The following is a 17,331-nucleotide window of genomic DNA, read 5'->3' as shown; positions in this document are numbered from 1 at the left end:
ACAGAACCTGCTTCTGCCAATCCACTCCAAATGCTGCTAGCAAAAACTTCCGGCTTCAGTTCTTAGGGACTCTCCCAAAAGAAGCAGATAAAACATCAGCTGAAGTCACCACTCAGAAACAACCTCGTCCAGACTCTCACTGTAGATACATCTTGCCACGCCCAAGGTATGGTTCCTACAGACTTAAGACACCACAGGTACTTCTGCAGTGAAAAGAGAACAGTGCAAAAGAGCAGCTCGGGAAATAAACCAGTAAAAGGAGATCCTTTATGGCCCTCTATGCTTCCCAAGGTCCCTTTGCCAATGGCACTGAATCCCAGGCTGGGTGTGGCTGATGCAGCAGTGAGAACGACCCTGCTACTAGATTTACATTCCACTTTACCAGGGCGACCAAGATCAAAATGCTTTCACTTGAGGAATAACTACAGGATCCTCCCTGAAGGGAAACATGTCTATTCTGCTTATCTGTTATACTCCTTGACACAGAGTCAGAGGACTTGACACAGTACCCACTGAAGCCACTGGGAATGTCCTCTCCTCTGGAAAATTATTTGATTCATGACTCTAGGAAAGAGGTTCAAATACAACATACAAACCATACCAATGTTACATTAAATTTATTCTAAAATTACCATTTCATATTACAGATTAATATACCTCAAGTATTTGGGTTTTAAATAAAATAAATTTATTATAGACATCAGTATTTACAGAAAGAAAAACATTACATATTTTTTTCTAAGTTTCATTGGAGTAAAAATATTCTCCATGAAGACTCTGCCCATGGGAGATGTCACATTCTGTGAGAGGTCAGCCTCCTTCAAGATTAATGGAGACAAGAAGCCTAACCAGAGTTAAGATATAACTCAATGAATTGATTGGGGAACTGCAATGGGCTGGTCACCTGCATGAAATCGTAGCGAGACTGAAAGACCTCTAGGGGCCCATTCCAAGCCTGTGTCCTGTTCTTCAAGTAAGGGAAGGGAATCAGCAAGTACGTTCCACCAAACTCGCCTCATACGCGGGACCAGGCCAGCATCTAGCATTGTGGCATAGGAATGCGAGACTCATAAGCTGAGAGCAAAATGAATCTGTTTATTGCAGAGTTAAGACAGTACTTACACACTTAGTGTGAGAATCTCCGTTCAGTCCTTCGCTCACAATCCAGTTGCAGGCCTGTAATAAATCCGTCAGCCTGACAGTTTTTTAGTTTCCTCAAGGTTTGCAGGCTTCGAAGAAAACAGGATGCCTTTCCTATTCTCAGATAATGTGTAATTTACTTTCTTCTGTGCTTCCCAGGAATTTTCTGCAGTGTCAGGCTTGTTTCTTTCTCACATAGCATGCTCTCATGGACCTCCAAAGCTTCAGTTTTCTTCCTTCTTGGTAAACCATGAGCATTCTGACCCAACCTTAGGATCCCATTGTACAGCAAATACACAAAGGTTTCTAAATCTCTGGTGCCACACACCCCGACAGCCACAGCAGACTGCAGTGGAGGGGAATAGTATTATGGAGAGAGGCACTGGCCTCACCATACAGAGTTGCAGCCCTGAGTCAGAAGCCAAGTATGCTGGTTCCCAGACAAATACTGACCTATGTGCTCCTTCAGACTGGCTAGCAAGTCCCATGGGGACTTATGAGCAGGTCTCTGCAGTTGGTAGAGCTGCATAAAGCTCAGGGGAAGAAGTCCATTTCCCGGTAACACATGATCTGCAGGTGGTAGAGGCCTCTGAGATTAGCTCTGGGCAAACAACTACCCTGAAAGCTCAAAGTAGGACTGCACATCCCCACTGGATCATGCAGCCAAAATTCAGTAAGGTTCTGTTACTTAGACACTTGCATCCCTTCCTGGATTGAGGCAGGATGCCATGCCTGTTAAATCACTGGAAACTCTGAGCCTTGGTATACAGAAGATCTTAATTTGAACAGTCAACTTAATGTGTTTCAACTCCTTCATATAGCAAGTTCCTGATTTTAATAATTTCCTTGGTGTACAGGCACTCAAAGAGCTCTCCATGGAGGTCTTGAAGTCCACAGCTCTTCACAAGCCAGCCACCTTTCCACACAGCCATGGTGAGAGGAGAAGGATTTGCAGCACAGACGAGTTTCTGTCTCTCCTGTCCTGTAAACTGAAATGCCATCTCCTTTGGTATCTTCAGTGGCAAATGGGGAACTGAATCCAGGTGCACACCAAATGCAGAGAAAAAAAAAGTCTCGCTAGTGACAGCCACACCTTGTTGCCACCATGTCTTTATAATTTTTAAGGACGACATTCTGTTTGTCATCAAAGTAGAGAAGATTGAGGGACTTCAATTCATCTGGCACACAGCAGGGTGTGCTGACATCTTGAGACAGTTTCAGTGTATAAACAATGGACTGAACTGTAGCATGGTTTGTTGCATTTAGGCTTCCCCCCAAAGGGAAGAGACAGGATCCTCTGCAATAAAATGCATTGTATCCACTTGGGTGAATAATCCATCCTGACCAGCCAATAGCATGGAAGTCTACATAGAGTTCCCTTCGGTGACACGCTGTTGTTGGGCTTCTGGCAGCAGCGGCTGCGGCAGCTCGAGGTCGCCTGCTCATGCTGGCACTGCTGCTTTTGATGACACCAGCGTCATGAGAAACACGTGAAGCATCAGATTTGGCAGGGTGCATTTCTGATTCTGAAAGGAAGTTGTATGTTAATATTTCACAAACTAAGTTAATTTACTAAGTACAGTATTCTGCATGAAAGTCTAATTAATAAGTCTACATCAAGTCTTCAGAGTAGATTTTGAATGAAAGTATCAGAAGGGGTGTATGTTCAATTGCCATTTCAGCCATACTTCCGAATCTGTCAAATCTTGTGTTCTTGTGTTTCACTTTGTGTCCTGAAAAAGCCCCAGTTCAGCAGAAATAGAAGGGAAAAACAAAATGATCTACCAAATATTGTGTGAATTCCACAGTCCCTCTTCAGGGATGAATCGGGTCAGAATGCTATTAACTGTCTTCATGTGGCCACTCCTACAACACACATTATTCTGGGCAGTGCTAACAGCAGGTGGAGATCACAGCCTTTTTCTCTCCAGTATTCTCCCAGGAACTCTACCCATACACTTGTAAAGCAGAGTGTGTAGTAACCTGGAAATGTGTAAAGTAACTTAAAAAAAAAAAAAAATCAAATTTTTGATCCAAAAAAGCCATCACCAGGTTTACAGAACACTGCTGAAGATTGAAGCTTACTGACAATAGGATGCTTTTTAAAATATCTTCTGAGAAGCCCTGAGGTCCATGGAGATCCATGTACACAAGCTGAAACTCACTGATATGGAGAACAGTCTGTGTAGTCACTGACCACTAAAGGTCTAGACAGTTTCTTCGTTGAGAAATTTCTCAATCCTGACACAGTATCCCGTGCAGAGCTTGATGCTCATTAAACTGGCATCTAGGATTTCACTATTAATTTTTATTTGGGAAACAAAAATGAACAGACTGGCCTCATTTTTAATTTCAATCAATTTCACAATCTATTTCTTAATACTGATCCAAGTTCTACCTAGCTTCTTTCTTATGCAATACAACCGTTTACCAGAAAAGCCGGCAAAGCCGGAACATCGTGATTTTTGCCCCTCCTCCCAAGCTTTTGCTCTTTGCATTTATCAGGCCCTAATATCCAGCCTTAGTTGATTTTACAGGAAGGCCAGTGGGAGAGTTAAGACACTGTTTTGTATTTTAAGGCACGAGGGCGTTGTCTTTGATGAAGGCAGCCTTTAGTGACAATGCTAATTAGTCGTTGAAGTTAAATAGGTGCTTAAAAACCAAGCCAAGGACAGAGAAGTTTAAATTGCTTAGTTAACAACCTCTTTCACTCTTAAAATCACACTTAATGACTCTACTTACAGATACTTTACCAGAATTTTCACGAAGTATTCCAAGTCACTGAGTTTCTTCAGCCTAAACTTAACATACAATTTTCATGCAAATTTCACCACCACAAAAATAATATGAGCCGTACTTAAAAAATAGAACTCCCACCCCCTTACAAATTAAATAAACCAGACTCCCCTTAGGATTAATGAATATTTCTGGCAAACACAGTTTTTGTGAGGGGAGGGGCAATTTAGGATGCTGGTGACCTACTAGCAAGAACTATCAAATAAAAACTCGATCACTGACAAAGCTGAACTTCAAACCTGTTCAACACTGCAAGTAAATAACTGAGGTTAGGTCTACATGAGGTAGCAGGTGGTAACAGAAGATGAACAGGCAATTCATGTTCTAAAAGTGCACTTACTTGTAGCAGGGGGTACAAAGCTGTGGGACCTCTGTTTGTTACTGTTCGTGAAGAGGACAAGGAGAGCATTTCTACTCTCCTGCAAAGCACCCTGGCTCTTGGCAAATGTAACCAGGTTGTGTTCCATTCCATTGTTGGATACATGTGTCGTAGTTATCCAAAAGCCGTGGTTGGAGCTGCTGTTTCCAACCCACTTGGAAACCTGGTGAAGACCGGGAAAAGAAAAAAATATTGTTGCAATAATCTAATTACGATTAATCAACGTTTATATTAGGAGAAGGGAATAGGCAACAAGCTATGAGAGCATAAGGACATATATTATAACAGAAGTGAGATAACTGTATAGCTGAGACTCCATTGAGTTTAATATTTAAACCAGTAATTCAACACTTAAAAACACAAAATAGCATATGCATTCCCCAAAGCTACATTTACAGAAAGATAATTAATTTCAGAGAACTTACCAGTGAACACTTGAGTGTAGGAGTTAATATGAAAATAAACTCTCTCTGACTTTCAGCAGAAATTTATTTTTCATAGCTATCTTAACAGAGTAATATGAACTCTCCAGACTTTTCATACCATTAAGACTCATTTAAAAATCTAAAAAGCATGGCATTTGAAGAAACTCACAATCAAGCAAATTTACTTACCTAATTGTTATAATTGCAAACTGATAGATAAGGCCAGGCCATTCTCAAGCAGGAATATCATGACTTAAGATGGAATTCAAGCAATCATCCAAGCATGCTGTTCAGTCTGATCATAAAGCTTAGACAATGAAAAACACTGTCCCAGAGTACAGTTTTAAGCCATGTGTGGGTTCTTTTGCTACGGAAAGGCATTCACCTACTGTTAAAATTTATGGGTATCTACAAAACAAATCTTGAAGCTCACAATTACAGAAGTCTACGGAGGACGTTAAATGACAGGCAATCCAACCATGATAAACTCCAGAAACGAAACGCTGAAGCATGCTGCTCTACAGAAATGTTGCCAGAATAAAAAGGAGAAACGAAACCCTACTCTTAGTACACAACCAATGCCAAATGCTTTGGCAGTCTAAGGACTGACACAAGGTTGTAATCATGACATACTGATGTCCCTCCATCGACTAGGTTTGCGTTACTCAATTGTCACCATGCTTGTGCTCCTAGCAGCTCATAAACACTTCTTTAATTCAGGTAGCACCAGGTGTACTTTTAAGGGCAGAGAGAAAGCTTCTCCCTCTGTTGCTGTTCTTCAGTTTAAATTGACCACAAAATCCAGCACAATGACAATGCTGGAGTTATGAGGTGTCACCTTAAAAGATCTACAAATAAAATTAAGTCAGACTTCTCTGCTTACTGTCTGCGTGACATTGAAGACTTCCCAGCCTTCTGCGTACAGGGACAATAATCTTGATGTAATGAGACGTTTTTTCTGTGGCTTATTTTCACTCGCCAAGAGCTCATACACTTCCACCTAGATAACAGCAATACAACAAAAACAATAAATTAATTCAATTGTTCTTACAGCAAAATAGGAGGATGAAGATTATGCAGGTTTCTGCTACATCAGAGCTGTAAAACTGTATCGTCATTCTAAAAGACGCAAAAAGTAGATTTTGGACTTAACAGAAAAACAGTTATTGCTACATACATCTACTTCTGTACGTGTTCAGAGACAGGATACCAGACTATAGATACTACAGAAAAATATCTTGACCATCCCTATCCTGTTTTGAACACCTGATACCATCAAAGTCTTCTGTTCCTCCACTATTTGTCTTCGGGTTTGCAAAAACCTTTGCCAGAGGACAGATACACCCAATTTCCTTACCTGCCCTGTTTTCCCATGAATCCCTGGCTGCTATTACTATTTTTCGGAGCAGCTCCAGCAGATAAATTTCAATTCGAATTTCGAAACATCTCAAGTCGCAGAAAAGTACAGTCTGATTTGGGATAGGTCTGACATTGGTATCTTTAGGGAAAGCTCACTGCCATAGAACAAAGGACAGCCAAAGTGAAAACTTTGCATTACTTCTTTGCACGCTGGAGGCAAAGAAAAAGTGAGGACGACAAAACAAAAATAACAATAAAGCAGGTGGTACGTAGTTACACTCCTCATTTTCAGTATTAGTAACAAAGATAGCACAATTAAGTGTTTAACTGATAATTTCCCCACTTACTTTGCAGAAGTGTTGCACGTCGGACCTTCTGGACACATGTGTCCTCTTGAGCTTGAAGACTCTGAACTCGGCTTTCAGCATCTGCTCTCCCTTCTCCATCGCGCTGATGTCGAAGTAGAAGTGGTGGTGGTCCACGTGAACTGGAAAAGACCCTTCCTTAGGACCACCGCCCGACCCCGCCGGGCCTGCGCCCGCATGCACCGCGCGGCTCGGCCCCGCCGCCCCGGGCCCACCTCGGTTCTCGAAGCCGCGCACCACGTCGCCCTTCAGCAGCCCCGGGGCGCGGGTGATGCCGTTGGCGTCGGCCACCTTGTAGAAGAGATCCACCATGAACTGTGGCGGCTTCTTGCGGGGCAGCACGTCGGGCGGCAGCTCCTCGATGTCGAAGACCTCCCGCAGGCGCTGCAAGGCCGCCGCCAGCACCTGGTCCCGCGGGCCGGGGCGCAGGGGCAGGGCGTTCGCCGCCCGCAGGCTCAGCAGCCCGGCCAGGCACAGCCACAGGCACGGCGGGCGGGCCGCCATGGACGGCGGCCGGGACCGCGCGGCGTGAGGGGCAGCGGCCCTTCCGCGGGCCCGGCCCGGCCCGGCTGAGCGCGGCCAGGCGAGTGCGCGGAGCGCCGGGCAGGGCGCGCAGCCCTGAGGGCCAAAGGCCCCGGGCAGGGGCGGCCGCGCCGCGCCCGGGCCATCAGCGGCGCTTAAGGGCTCAATGGGGCATCGCCGAGCGCTCGTTGGCATCGGAGCGGCCGCCGGGCCGGCTCGGGGGCTCGGGCTGCCTGGGGAAGGGCCAGGTGTCAGCGAAGAACACCGCACTTGCGAAAACCCTATTCTTTAAATCTACCGTCTTTTTTTTTTTTTTTCACCCGAGAAAAGCTTTGATTTGGAGATTGCTGAGCCCAGGTGCTGTTTCCTGTCGTTGCTGCAGCAGTAAAAAGTATACTGGGACCTGGGCGTGAGCTTCTGTACTTCCCTGCCTCCGGAATGCCCGGGATCCCCGGTACCCTCCCGTCTGACAGCCTGGGGAATGCCCGGGATCCCCGGTACCCTCCCGTCTGACAGCCCGCGGAATGCCAGGCTTCAAAGTGCTCAGGGATAGAGGCAGGAATACACATTCTGAAGAGCTATTTTAAGGCTTAACTATTTCCCAGAGTCAACCAGCTTTCAATAATTTGCCTTTTTTTCTCACCCACTGGTTGATGAAGGGGATTCCACACCCCCCACCCCCCAAAAATACTAGAACAGAAAACCAACCCAAACGAACCCACCCCAGCCCTAAGGATCCTGCGTAGTAGTCCTTTTTCACAGTAGTCTTTTTTAAGGCAGTGTGGCAAGTTACAGAGGAGCAAACAGAGCTTCCTGATGGTTCATGCAGCAGTGCCTGTTCTGCTTGTGCCACACTGCGCTGTGTTCTCTTTCCAGGCAGGAAAGCAATGGGAGGTAGTTCGTGGGGCAGATAAAAATGTCTACTGGTTCCTCTGCTTAGCCACACGATGTTAGACAGGAGTACTTGCACTGAGCAAGCAGATGGACCTATAGAAGAGTAAGGGGGAGGCAAAGAGACCACAGTTCCACACGGTCCCAAATGAGCCGTTCGAAAAATAAAATGTTTAATCTGAATTGTTCAAATAGCTCTGACACAGGAAGCACCCACCTTTTGCTGCTCTAAGGCTGAAGTTCCTTGGCACTTGGCCATGCATCTCTTCAGTCTCAGACTCCTTCCCACTGTCACTCATTCCAGCCCTCAGCTATTGTAGCCACGTTTGAAAAAGGAGTTATTAATGCTGTATTTTGGTTCATTTTTTCGCCATGAGACAAATGTGCTGATCTAGTTTGCAGCATGAAGTGCAGGAGACTAGTGGAGGAAAAATGAGAAGCAGTGATGGGTTATCAGACCAGTGTAAAGAGCACTGTTGCTGCACATAAAGCTTCAGCCAACTTTGATCCTCAACACTCTCGAGTTGTCTTCTAAGTGCTGCAGGTATCTCAGCTCATGCCTATTAATAGTGCTGGATAAAATAATACCCATTCAGCTACCTGCCTGAGAGCTTGGAAAGAGACCAGTAAGGTACAAGAAATCATCACCAGACTGTTTCTCAGTTAACCTAAAAAGCTTTGCCTCCACTCCACTGCTTCTTCACATGCTTATCCTCACAAACCCTATCCTGCCCTTGAGTCTCTTCATTTACTCCCAGTATCCTCCCTAGACATATACCTTCATTTTTACTCTCATGGTGCTGCTTCCAGACATTAATGTCTGGGAACACATAGCTAGGGTTCCCAAAGAACCTTAACTCTGCCCCAGAGGCAAAGATTTATGAAAAAAATCCTCTCTGTTTAATGTAAGCTGGGACCACAAACAACGAAATGCCTCTATCGTAGTGCAACTGCAGAAATTCCAGCCTACAGTTAGCCAAACGTAACCCACTGAGTGCTGTGTTCTTTTATTTTCATATTTCTGATTAGGCAAACAACATAATGAAAGCCTCTCTCCCCATTCTTTTGTAAGACTGCATGACTCACCACTTATGTAAGCCTTATGCAGGAGTTGGTCATAGCTCCTCTGATGATTCTAAGTCCTGGTTTGCAATTAGTGCAAGGCTTCAACCTCCCTGTTCTGTACAATAAAAATAGGTTCTCTCAACTTACATGTTGTGAGCAGTGTGGCTTTGGGAGCCCAGGAAAAGCTGGGAATCTGTAGGGAGCTATGATAGATAAAGTTAACTTAAAATTTTATGTGGATTCTCTAGAGCTCAGCATTGGCATTGCTTTCCCTTCTCTCTCAAAAGACTGGATAAACAGCTTGTTGGGTCTGAAGAGTTCACAATCATCTGGCTTTCAGGTATAGCTTATGGGTAAGAATGGTGGTATTTATTATATGGCCTGCCACATCATCTTTGATGCCATTGTGGTGAATATAGGATAGAGATATTGAAAAAGCAGGGCTCTTGCATGGTATCATTAGTGGGCAGAGCAAACTTGGAGCCTTCACTGTGCATTTCAGAACTTTATCAAGTTTGGACTGAAGGGCACGTCCAGCCCTGCCGTTGCAAAAGGAAGAGCTAAGCTCAGAACACACTCTCCCTTCTCTCATTTGTGTCATATTAGCATGGACAGTAAGAGCCAGGGGATAGAGCAGGCTAGAAGTTGCTTCTTTCTCAACACAGCTGCCTGACACTTCCTATGTTTTCTGTGCTGGTTCTGTAGTTCCTGATTTAGTGACTCACAACAGATCTATTCTTTCTGGGGAAAAGATCACTTTTCTGCTCTGTGAATGAAACAACGATGCTCTGCAGTCTTCTCTGGGTTTTTCAGGCAGGGAACAAGAACATGAAGTGTTTCACTCACTTCCATAGCAGCTTAGGCCCATTTAAGAAGGAAAAGAGGAATGGCCCTTGCATGAAAGATGTCAGACTCCTCTTTACTTTTAGTAGTAGCAGAGGCAGAAAAACCACAGCCACCAGAGTAAGTTAAGAATTACTAAGGAAAGCTTCATCTTCTAAGTCTCTGCTGAAGGCGCAGGACTGTACCACATCAGCAATACTGTGTGAAGTAGGAGTGGTGACATCACCCCAGAGCCTAGAATAGCAATCCCGTGAGGGCTGGGTAGATGGAGAGAGCCACTGAGTTAGTAAGCATTTAGTATATTCAGCATTTAGCCTGAATGTTGGAACATGGACATTATAAATGGCCCTAAGTAGCAGAGAGTGTTTTTACCATGTATCTAATATATAAATACCTTTCCCAGAGGACATAAACTCCCTAGTGCAGACTCGTCAGCACATCCTGACTCCTAGACATGTGCCCTATGCAAGCCCTTCAAAAACTGGACTCTCAGCAATATTCTATGATAGTTTTGTGTAAATTAGAGTTGCTGAATTAATGATCTAGACAATAAAATGCCATATTACCTGTTTTTCCAACCCGGAGTTCTTTGTACTATACTATCATTTCCTGAAGCATTTTTGAAGGACCAGAAAGATCTATTGCTTCCCTCTTAAGACTCTATCCATCAGATGGAGAAACCAATGCAGGAATTAGAGTGCTGCATCCAAATTACCCAGAGATGTAAAGCAGGAAATTCCAGACACCCCTGCTCCTAAAAGAGCAAGCAGGTAGATTACTCCACATTTTAAATCATCTCAGTGACTGTGTTACCGAACATAAAATATGAGGAAAAATCAGGAAGAAATTCAGTACTTTCTTAGCCCATACACTGGAAATAAGACAAATTTGGATAAAGTTGCTACAGGGTCTCTTCATATTTAAATTTTGCACCATCTTTATGTATCATTTGAGAAAGCACAGCCACCGGCAGCACAAGACACATTGAATCATTCTTCCTTGCTGAATCACTGCAATACAGCTGTTCCACTGTTCCTTAACACCTTCTCCCTTCAAGAGAGAAAACTGCTTGAACTGTAATTACTGAATTTTACGTATGAATCACAGCAGCATGCAAAAATAATCCAAGTTAGATATTATCCCACCAGTTTAATTATTCATCTACCCAGTTCTTTATTTTAAGGATAAAATCATTGTAGAATGGGAGAAAAAGAAAATAAACTATCAAGTTTGTCCCTACTATTATAGCTTCTTGAAAGGCAGAGAATTCCACTAGAGGCACTAGTAGAAGACAGTAAAATTGGCCAAGTTTAGCAATCTTGGAATCAAAAGCAAAGTTGGCCTTATGACTTGAGTACCACAGGTGACTGTCATCCGAAGCTGAAACTTGCAGATGTAAAAACCCACTTCTTTACAGCTTTATTTGAGAGGATGACATTTATTATCTGCAACAGACTCAATTCTCTACATGGTGCAGCCCTTTGCGAAGAACCTGAGCCACAGAGAGAAGTTAGGCATTTAAAAATCCCATTTTTAATCACCATTTCTAATCAATCTATCAATTCAGCATCTTACATTTCTTTTGTGGTGGGTCATTATAGTCCAGAAAAGTCAAAGGCCTACAGCCTTCAGCTGAGCCTTTTTTCTCTATTTAGTTCTATACCAGAGATATGTTGGTTGGCTACACATCTTCAGCAAAAGGGTGAACACAGGAGAGTAAGCACCTGGAATACTGTAAAAGGAGGATTGGATGGGGGGAAAAGGGAAAACATCCTAATAAACAAGAGGGGTTTTTTTACCTCCCCCTTTACAAACACGGTTTGAAACCAGAAGGAACAATTAATGATGTTTTAACTTCTGCTGTTAAAGTATCAACGCAACACGTTTTACCCAAACAGGGTACACAGTTCACACAACTGCTTACAGAGCAATCAAAATTTCTGCTATTTAGCTTTCTAAATTTTTATTCAACTGCATTTGCCTGCTCAGCTGTGTGGATGGTAGCCACATCCCACAGTTGCATGGTGCTCAGCTTTTAGCATCTTTACAGGAAAGAAATTTTCAGTAGTTCCCTGTAGTATGCTTGTTTTAATTTAAACTTTATAATCACTGTTCCAGGCTGACGTGTCTTTCCTTAGTAAGATTTAATGTTTTTTCCCAGCTTGATTCCTAAATTAACATCTGTATTTTGATTTTTCTTTATCCCCTTTTTACTGAGGTAAGAAAACAAAATATAAGAACATTAGCACTCCACATGAGTGATTTTTGGAATCATGCACAAATAAAGTAGCAACTACCAACTACAGCATTAACTACTTGGAAATTGAGACAGCTAAAATACAGGATTTGTTTGACTATGCAATATTGTTAGTCAGGAATTGCTTCAGATATTCTGTGAAGATATCAAAGGAATTCACTTTACACAGAGAAAGCTAAACAAACAAAAATCAGATAATGCTTTATGGAACAAAAGTAGAAGCATTCTGAAATAGCTCTTCTACATTAAAATGTATAGTAGCTATATTATATTCTAGAAAAACGTACGTATAAATCAGCCTGTAAATCTTTAATCACATATGCTTTTGTGATTAACTACTTACAAATACTTTTTGAGTATTACATTAATACTAGTTCAGTCCTTAAACATTTTCAACAAACACAGGTACTGGAAAAAAGCTAGCTGTTAGGATGCATGGTTTGAAATTGTATGAAAAATAGAAATACAATTAAAGATAATATGAATCATTTGGTCAGTGCACAGATAATGGAGAAGGTGCTCCCTGCCCACTCTCCCCAGTGCCCAATGACTTCTAGAACACACTTTCGTTTTTCCTTTTTTAATAAGTCCATAAAAGCCAAGGATTTATAAAAAGTACATGCAAATCTATTTACATTAACAGATTGAGAAGCTGCAAACTCTCCTTAGTATACAGGAATTATGTCTTTAAAACTGGGAGTAGAAACAAAACAAGACACCAAAACTAACAGATACGGTGACAACAGCAGCTTTGCCGACTGCTGAATTCCTGGTTTGTTGCTGGGATAAGTAGAGATGCATGAGGACATGACACCCAAACCAATTCAAATTCCCTATAGCTTTGAAGAAGACAGCAAAACTGGTTTGTTTTTACTCTTTTTCTGATCCATTTCAAGTCATATCAACAGCAATTGCAGCCCAAGTTCCTTGTTTCATCTTTCTCTTGAAAAAGGGAATGTAAGTGAATATAAATGGGATCAGAGAAAGAGATGTCAGGAGAAGTCCCATCTTCAAATGCTGTTAGGAAAACAAACATTCTTGGATTGCCTGCCCTGTCCAATTCCAGTCCCTGAAAAGCCAATTGACCAGTTACTGAAACAGTGAAGCACCACTCCTTGCAAATCTCTACAGATCCTTTATCACTGAGTAAAAACAAGGGTAAAAGCCATAAGTGTCTTGAAGTTGCTTTTTTTTTTTACAAAAAGACAGTAATTTTATATTCTTGCTTTACCATTCATCTTTGAATATTTGTACTTCCCCTTAAAGTAAACAAGATAATTTCAGAGTGAACAAAAAAAGCTAAAAGTAGCTCAGCTTTCCATAGCTTGGGGCTAGGAAGGACATTAGGCACATTTAACTATTCCTAGTTTAAGCCATACAGTAATTTAATTGCAGTTGCTGCAACCATATGGTTTTCTCAAAATCTGTCCACATTTTCCACCTTAAAATTTCCTTGTGTAGCACACGAATACCTTGAAGACAGACTCAGTGTTGTACTTGGATTTGCTTAGAACTTCCCAACCGTCACGAAGCTTTAAGTTTTCCCTACCTATAAAGATGAATGAGGTGTAACTTCCATATATGCTCCAACTATGCCCAAAGGTGATTATGGTGAGTAAAATACACTGACACCCTTCCCCCTCTGACCAGCTAACACCCCAGTCTATGTTAAGGTATAAAATTTTAAGTGCTAGGAGGTAACTGGAAAGTTTTGGACATAAATCACAATGAAACACATAAACATTTAATGAGATTTCAGTTGTAAGTCCAAACCTGTGACAAACGTAACAGTTACTGTCACCTCAGTGTTAAGAAATACTGTAGCAAGCACTTGCCAGTGGTGTATAGGACTGTAACTGGATTGCTCATTATGGTGTTAATGGGTGTTCTGGAATTTAGTAAGTTTTCCATAACTATCAATTGTCAGTTAACTCAATATCCTGCCACACTTTCCATTTTTTGAGATTAAACCTCCATGGCAGTAGAATTATTTCCCAAGTTAGTTAAAGACGAAAACAAAATTCTCACTACTGATGAAAGTTACATAAAATTATTCTGATGCACTTGTCAGTACAAGTGAATCTCTCATGTTGACTACTATCATCTCCCCCCCTGGCCCCACCCTTTTTTTTTTTTTTTTTTTGATGGCACACTGTGTGCCCTATGACCATTCAAGTAACAAACCGGAAATCAAGGAAGCAGTTTCCTGGAATTTCACAGAAATCAAGTCTTACAACCCATGGCAACATGCATGGTTCTTATTATAATACAAGGTCAGTATATGTTCTTCATCCCATTTATATTAAGATTTCTTTTAAAGAAAAGGTGCTGATATTTTGTATTGTTTCATCTATGAGGTAGATGGCACTTTCATATAAATAGTGTAAATCAGAAAATAAGTTAGCTTTAAGCTTGCAACAAGTCCTGCACCACTGACTGTTCAAGGCATTAATTAATTCAGAAATACAAAATACTTAAACAATGTTCCTCCTTTGAGTGGAGAATGGTGGTCAAGTGGACAGAGGTGCCTTTGCTGGTCAAGGGTCATCGGAATTCCGGCTTTAGCCTCCAGACCCCTTCCCCATTTGGGCTCCTATGGAAGGTGCAGATATTGCGGAGCAGTTCTCTGAAGACACAGGAGTGCTCTGCAGGCAGTTTGGACTCAAATTCCTGCAGTAGCTCCCGAGTGCTGGCCTCGCCGTCCACGCGGCCCTGGAATGCCAGGAAGTTCCGTAGATCTACGAGCAGCTCATCGTATTCTGTTGAACCCTGGACTGGGGCTGGTGCTGGGTGATGATTCTCATCACCCTCATTCCTCGTCTGCTGTGGTAAAACAAGGTGGTTTCTTGCCCTCATACGAGCTAATAAAGATGAAGAGTCCAGAGCACTTGATGACGATTCTCCAGATTTTCCATTAAAGTGCTCACTGGAACTACACTTCTTTATAGTTTGCTTCTTTATTGTATCTGCATCCTGCAAATAAACATACAGACTATGAGGAAAGTTGGATTTTGAGACCCACAGAATCCATTTAGCAAAATCTGTCTGTTGTTTAGACTTAAATAACAAACATGATCATGTAGAACTTGGTCATCTGAAATATACAATAAAGAGGTGATGTATTCCGGTCTTAACTTTAGAACTTAGGAAACAAAAGAAAAGCATTGCTGGTCTTGAGACAGATACCCAAACCAAGGTGAAATTTGTGACTGCTGTATCTAATTAGACTTCATCAAAACAAAAAATCAAATTCACAGGTAACAAAAAATTCTAGAATAATAATCATACAACAAATGTATATGAGACATCTATAATGTAAGTCAAATTTATTGCATAAATCATAACACTTCACATATACCAGCTATTTAAAACAGAAACATTATCTTGTGTTTCTTACCTTGTGCTTCTTTGCAGGTGATGCACAAGTGGAAAGTGAAGAAAGCAGCATGGAGTTTCTTTTTTGACCGAACCGACTCCTAAAAACCCATGAAAAAATTAACTCCATAAAACATCCTTCTCAAAATCACTAGGATAGTTTTTTCAAAGGCAGACTGGGTTTGTGTTTTAGGGTTCTCAAGAGCCCTCTGCTGTGCTCTCTCTTCTACTGTGCAACAATAATGCTTTCTTTGTACTTCAGAACGGACTACCTACGCTTGTAATATGCTTTCATGTCTATATTAAATATAAAACATGAACATGACTTTGATGCATGTTACTGCAAACACCAAGGCAAAAAATGTAGATCTTTAATATTCTAAGTAACTCCTCTGTTTTTGGGAAAGCAGAGTGAGAACTGAACTCACTTTACTCCTGATGGTGCACCTGAGAGACCACTTGTTCCTGTCCAGGTTGGCACACCAGAAGCAGCTCCTAAACATTGCTGACGAGAGAGTCTTAAGGCTCTCAAGGCATCCTGGGCCACTCTGCTTGCTTCTGCTTCCTCCAGCACATGATCTGCACTGGAAGCGTCCATAATGGCATCATGCTTCATAACACTGTGTACCCCTAAAACCAGAAGATACAAAAGGTGAAGGAGGACATCTCTTAAGTTATGTGAAAATCACTCACTTCTTAAGTGAATGCCAAAATTGCATTTTTCCTTCTTCAGAGTGATTATATCAAGAACATCAGTACAGTAATTTCTAATGAGAGAACCCCCTTCTTTATCAGTTAAGTAATCAATCTGACAGCAAATCACTTCTGGTGTGCTGATGAGGTCATTATTCACAACAGACCTGGCAATTATGTGGGTAAATTGATAATTTCCATTGTTATGGACAGGACTGACAGAAGTGAAACACTTGTGTAAATGAAGGTTGATTACATCCTGGAAATATCCAGGAGAACACAGCATATACTTCTATATCCAGAAGTGCAGGTCTCTCTGAACAGTTTGTGCTAAGGTAATTAGCAAATTCCTAACTGGAGCATTTGAATAATCAACATTTTAAGGTTTCACTACAGTACCAGAACAAACGTGTTTTGTATTTTAGCTCTAACCATCAGAGTAACAGATCTGCGCTTTCCCTCATTTGCATAGGTTCTAACTACCTCTGTTTAGTCAGCAGCCAAACAACAGCTGTTACCTGATTTTTTGAAAAGTTTCTGCAAGACATAGTCATCATTTTTCTTTGAGTCTTGCTCTTCTTCACTGTTCTCCCTTCTATACTGCTTTTGTTTCACTAGATGAGGAATGCGCTTTCCTTCAAATTTGGCATCTTTGTGATGCTTCTTCTTAGACTTATCTTTGTGGCTCTCATGTGACGGCATATCCACCCTGTGCTTTGTTTTTGAGATACACTTAGAATGATTATTATCAAATTGCCCATCTTCCGTTTTAGCCTCCTGCTTTTCCCAAGAGCCAGCTGCACCACAAGAAAGGGTAAGATCTGCCCTGGCATCTGCTCCATGTCCTTCACCAGCCACCACAGCAGTCACACACTCGGCATTCTCTGAAGACCCTGCATTGCATGGCATCGAGTGGGACGTGCATTTGTCATCACCTTCCAAGCATTCCTCCTGGCTTTTATTGAACGAATTTACATCAGTACCAGCTTGTGCATTATCTTTTGTGTAGCTATTTTGGTCAGAGGCTTCCAAATTTCCCTTGGTTTCCTCACTTGTGTCTATTGCTTTAGAAGAAGAATCTTTCATGTGTGTGGTGGAATAGGAATTGGAGGACTTTATCTTCTTGTGCGAGCTGCTTTCTGCAAGATGGAGATCATGTTTAGAAGTGCCATTATCAGGTGGCTTTGGGACTTGAACATCTGAACCAGTACCTGAGGGATG

The 17,331-nt window shown here is 42.0% G+C and overlaps 2 protein-coding genes across 5 annotated transcripts in view; both read right to left on the bottom strand.

Moving 5' to 3' along the window:
• Positions 1-670: 670 nt before the first annotated feature.
• Positions 671-6,968, bottom strand: LOC116447261 (bone morphogenetic protein 2-like). The gene is made up of 5 exons (XM_032116263.1): positions 6,680-6,968; positions 6,447-6,586; positions 5,624-5,740; positions 4,277-4,478; positions 671-2,666 (listed from the first exon to the last, which is right to left on the bottom strand). The coding sequence occupies exons 1-5, from the start codon at positions 6,966-6,968 to the stop codon at positions 2,218-2,220; spliced, it is 1,197 nt and encodes a 398-aa protein (XP_031972154.1). The 3' UTR covers positions 671-2,217.
• Positions 4,872-17,331, bottom strand: part of ERCC6 (ERCC excision repair 6, chromatin remodeling factor) — a 53,482-nt gene continuing 41,022 nt past the window's right edge. For 3 of the 4 annotated variants that reach the window (XM_032116261.1, XM_032116262.1, XM_032116260.1), the window contains 4 exons: positions 16,629-17,321; positions 15,846-16,047; positions 15,440-15,518; positions 11,864-15,015 (listed from right to left, as the gene is read on the bottom strand). In XM_032116261.1, coding sequence (XP_031972152.1) covers positions 14,587-15,015; positions 15,440-15,518; positions 15,846-16,047; positions 16,629-17,321 — 1,403 coding nt within the window. In that variant the 3' untranslated portion in view covers positions 11,864-14,586. Of the gene's footprint in view, positions 4,888-11,863; positions 15,016-15,439; positions 15,519-15,845; positions 16,048-16,628; positions 17,322-17,331 lie in introns of those variants that run through there. The other variant, XR_004241538.1, reaches the window with a different exon arrangement.

The sequence above is a fragment of the Corvus moneduloides genome, chromosome 8 (genome assembly GCF_009650955.1).
Source record: "Corvus moneduloides isolate bCorMon1 chromosome 8, bCorMon1.pri, whole genome shotgun sequence".
Lineage (NCBI taxonomy): Eukaryota > Metazoa > Chordata > Aves > Passeriformes > Corvidae > Corvus > Corvus moneduloides.
Note: the sequence above shows the minus strand (reverse complement) of the source record. Positions and strands in the feature narration are given on the sequence as shown.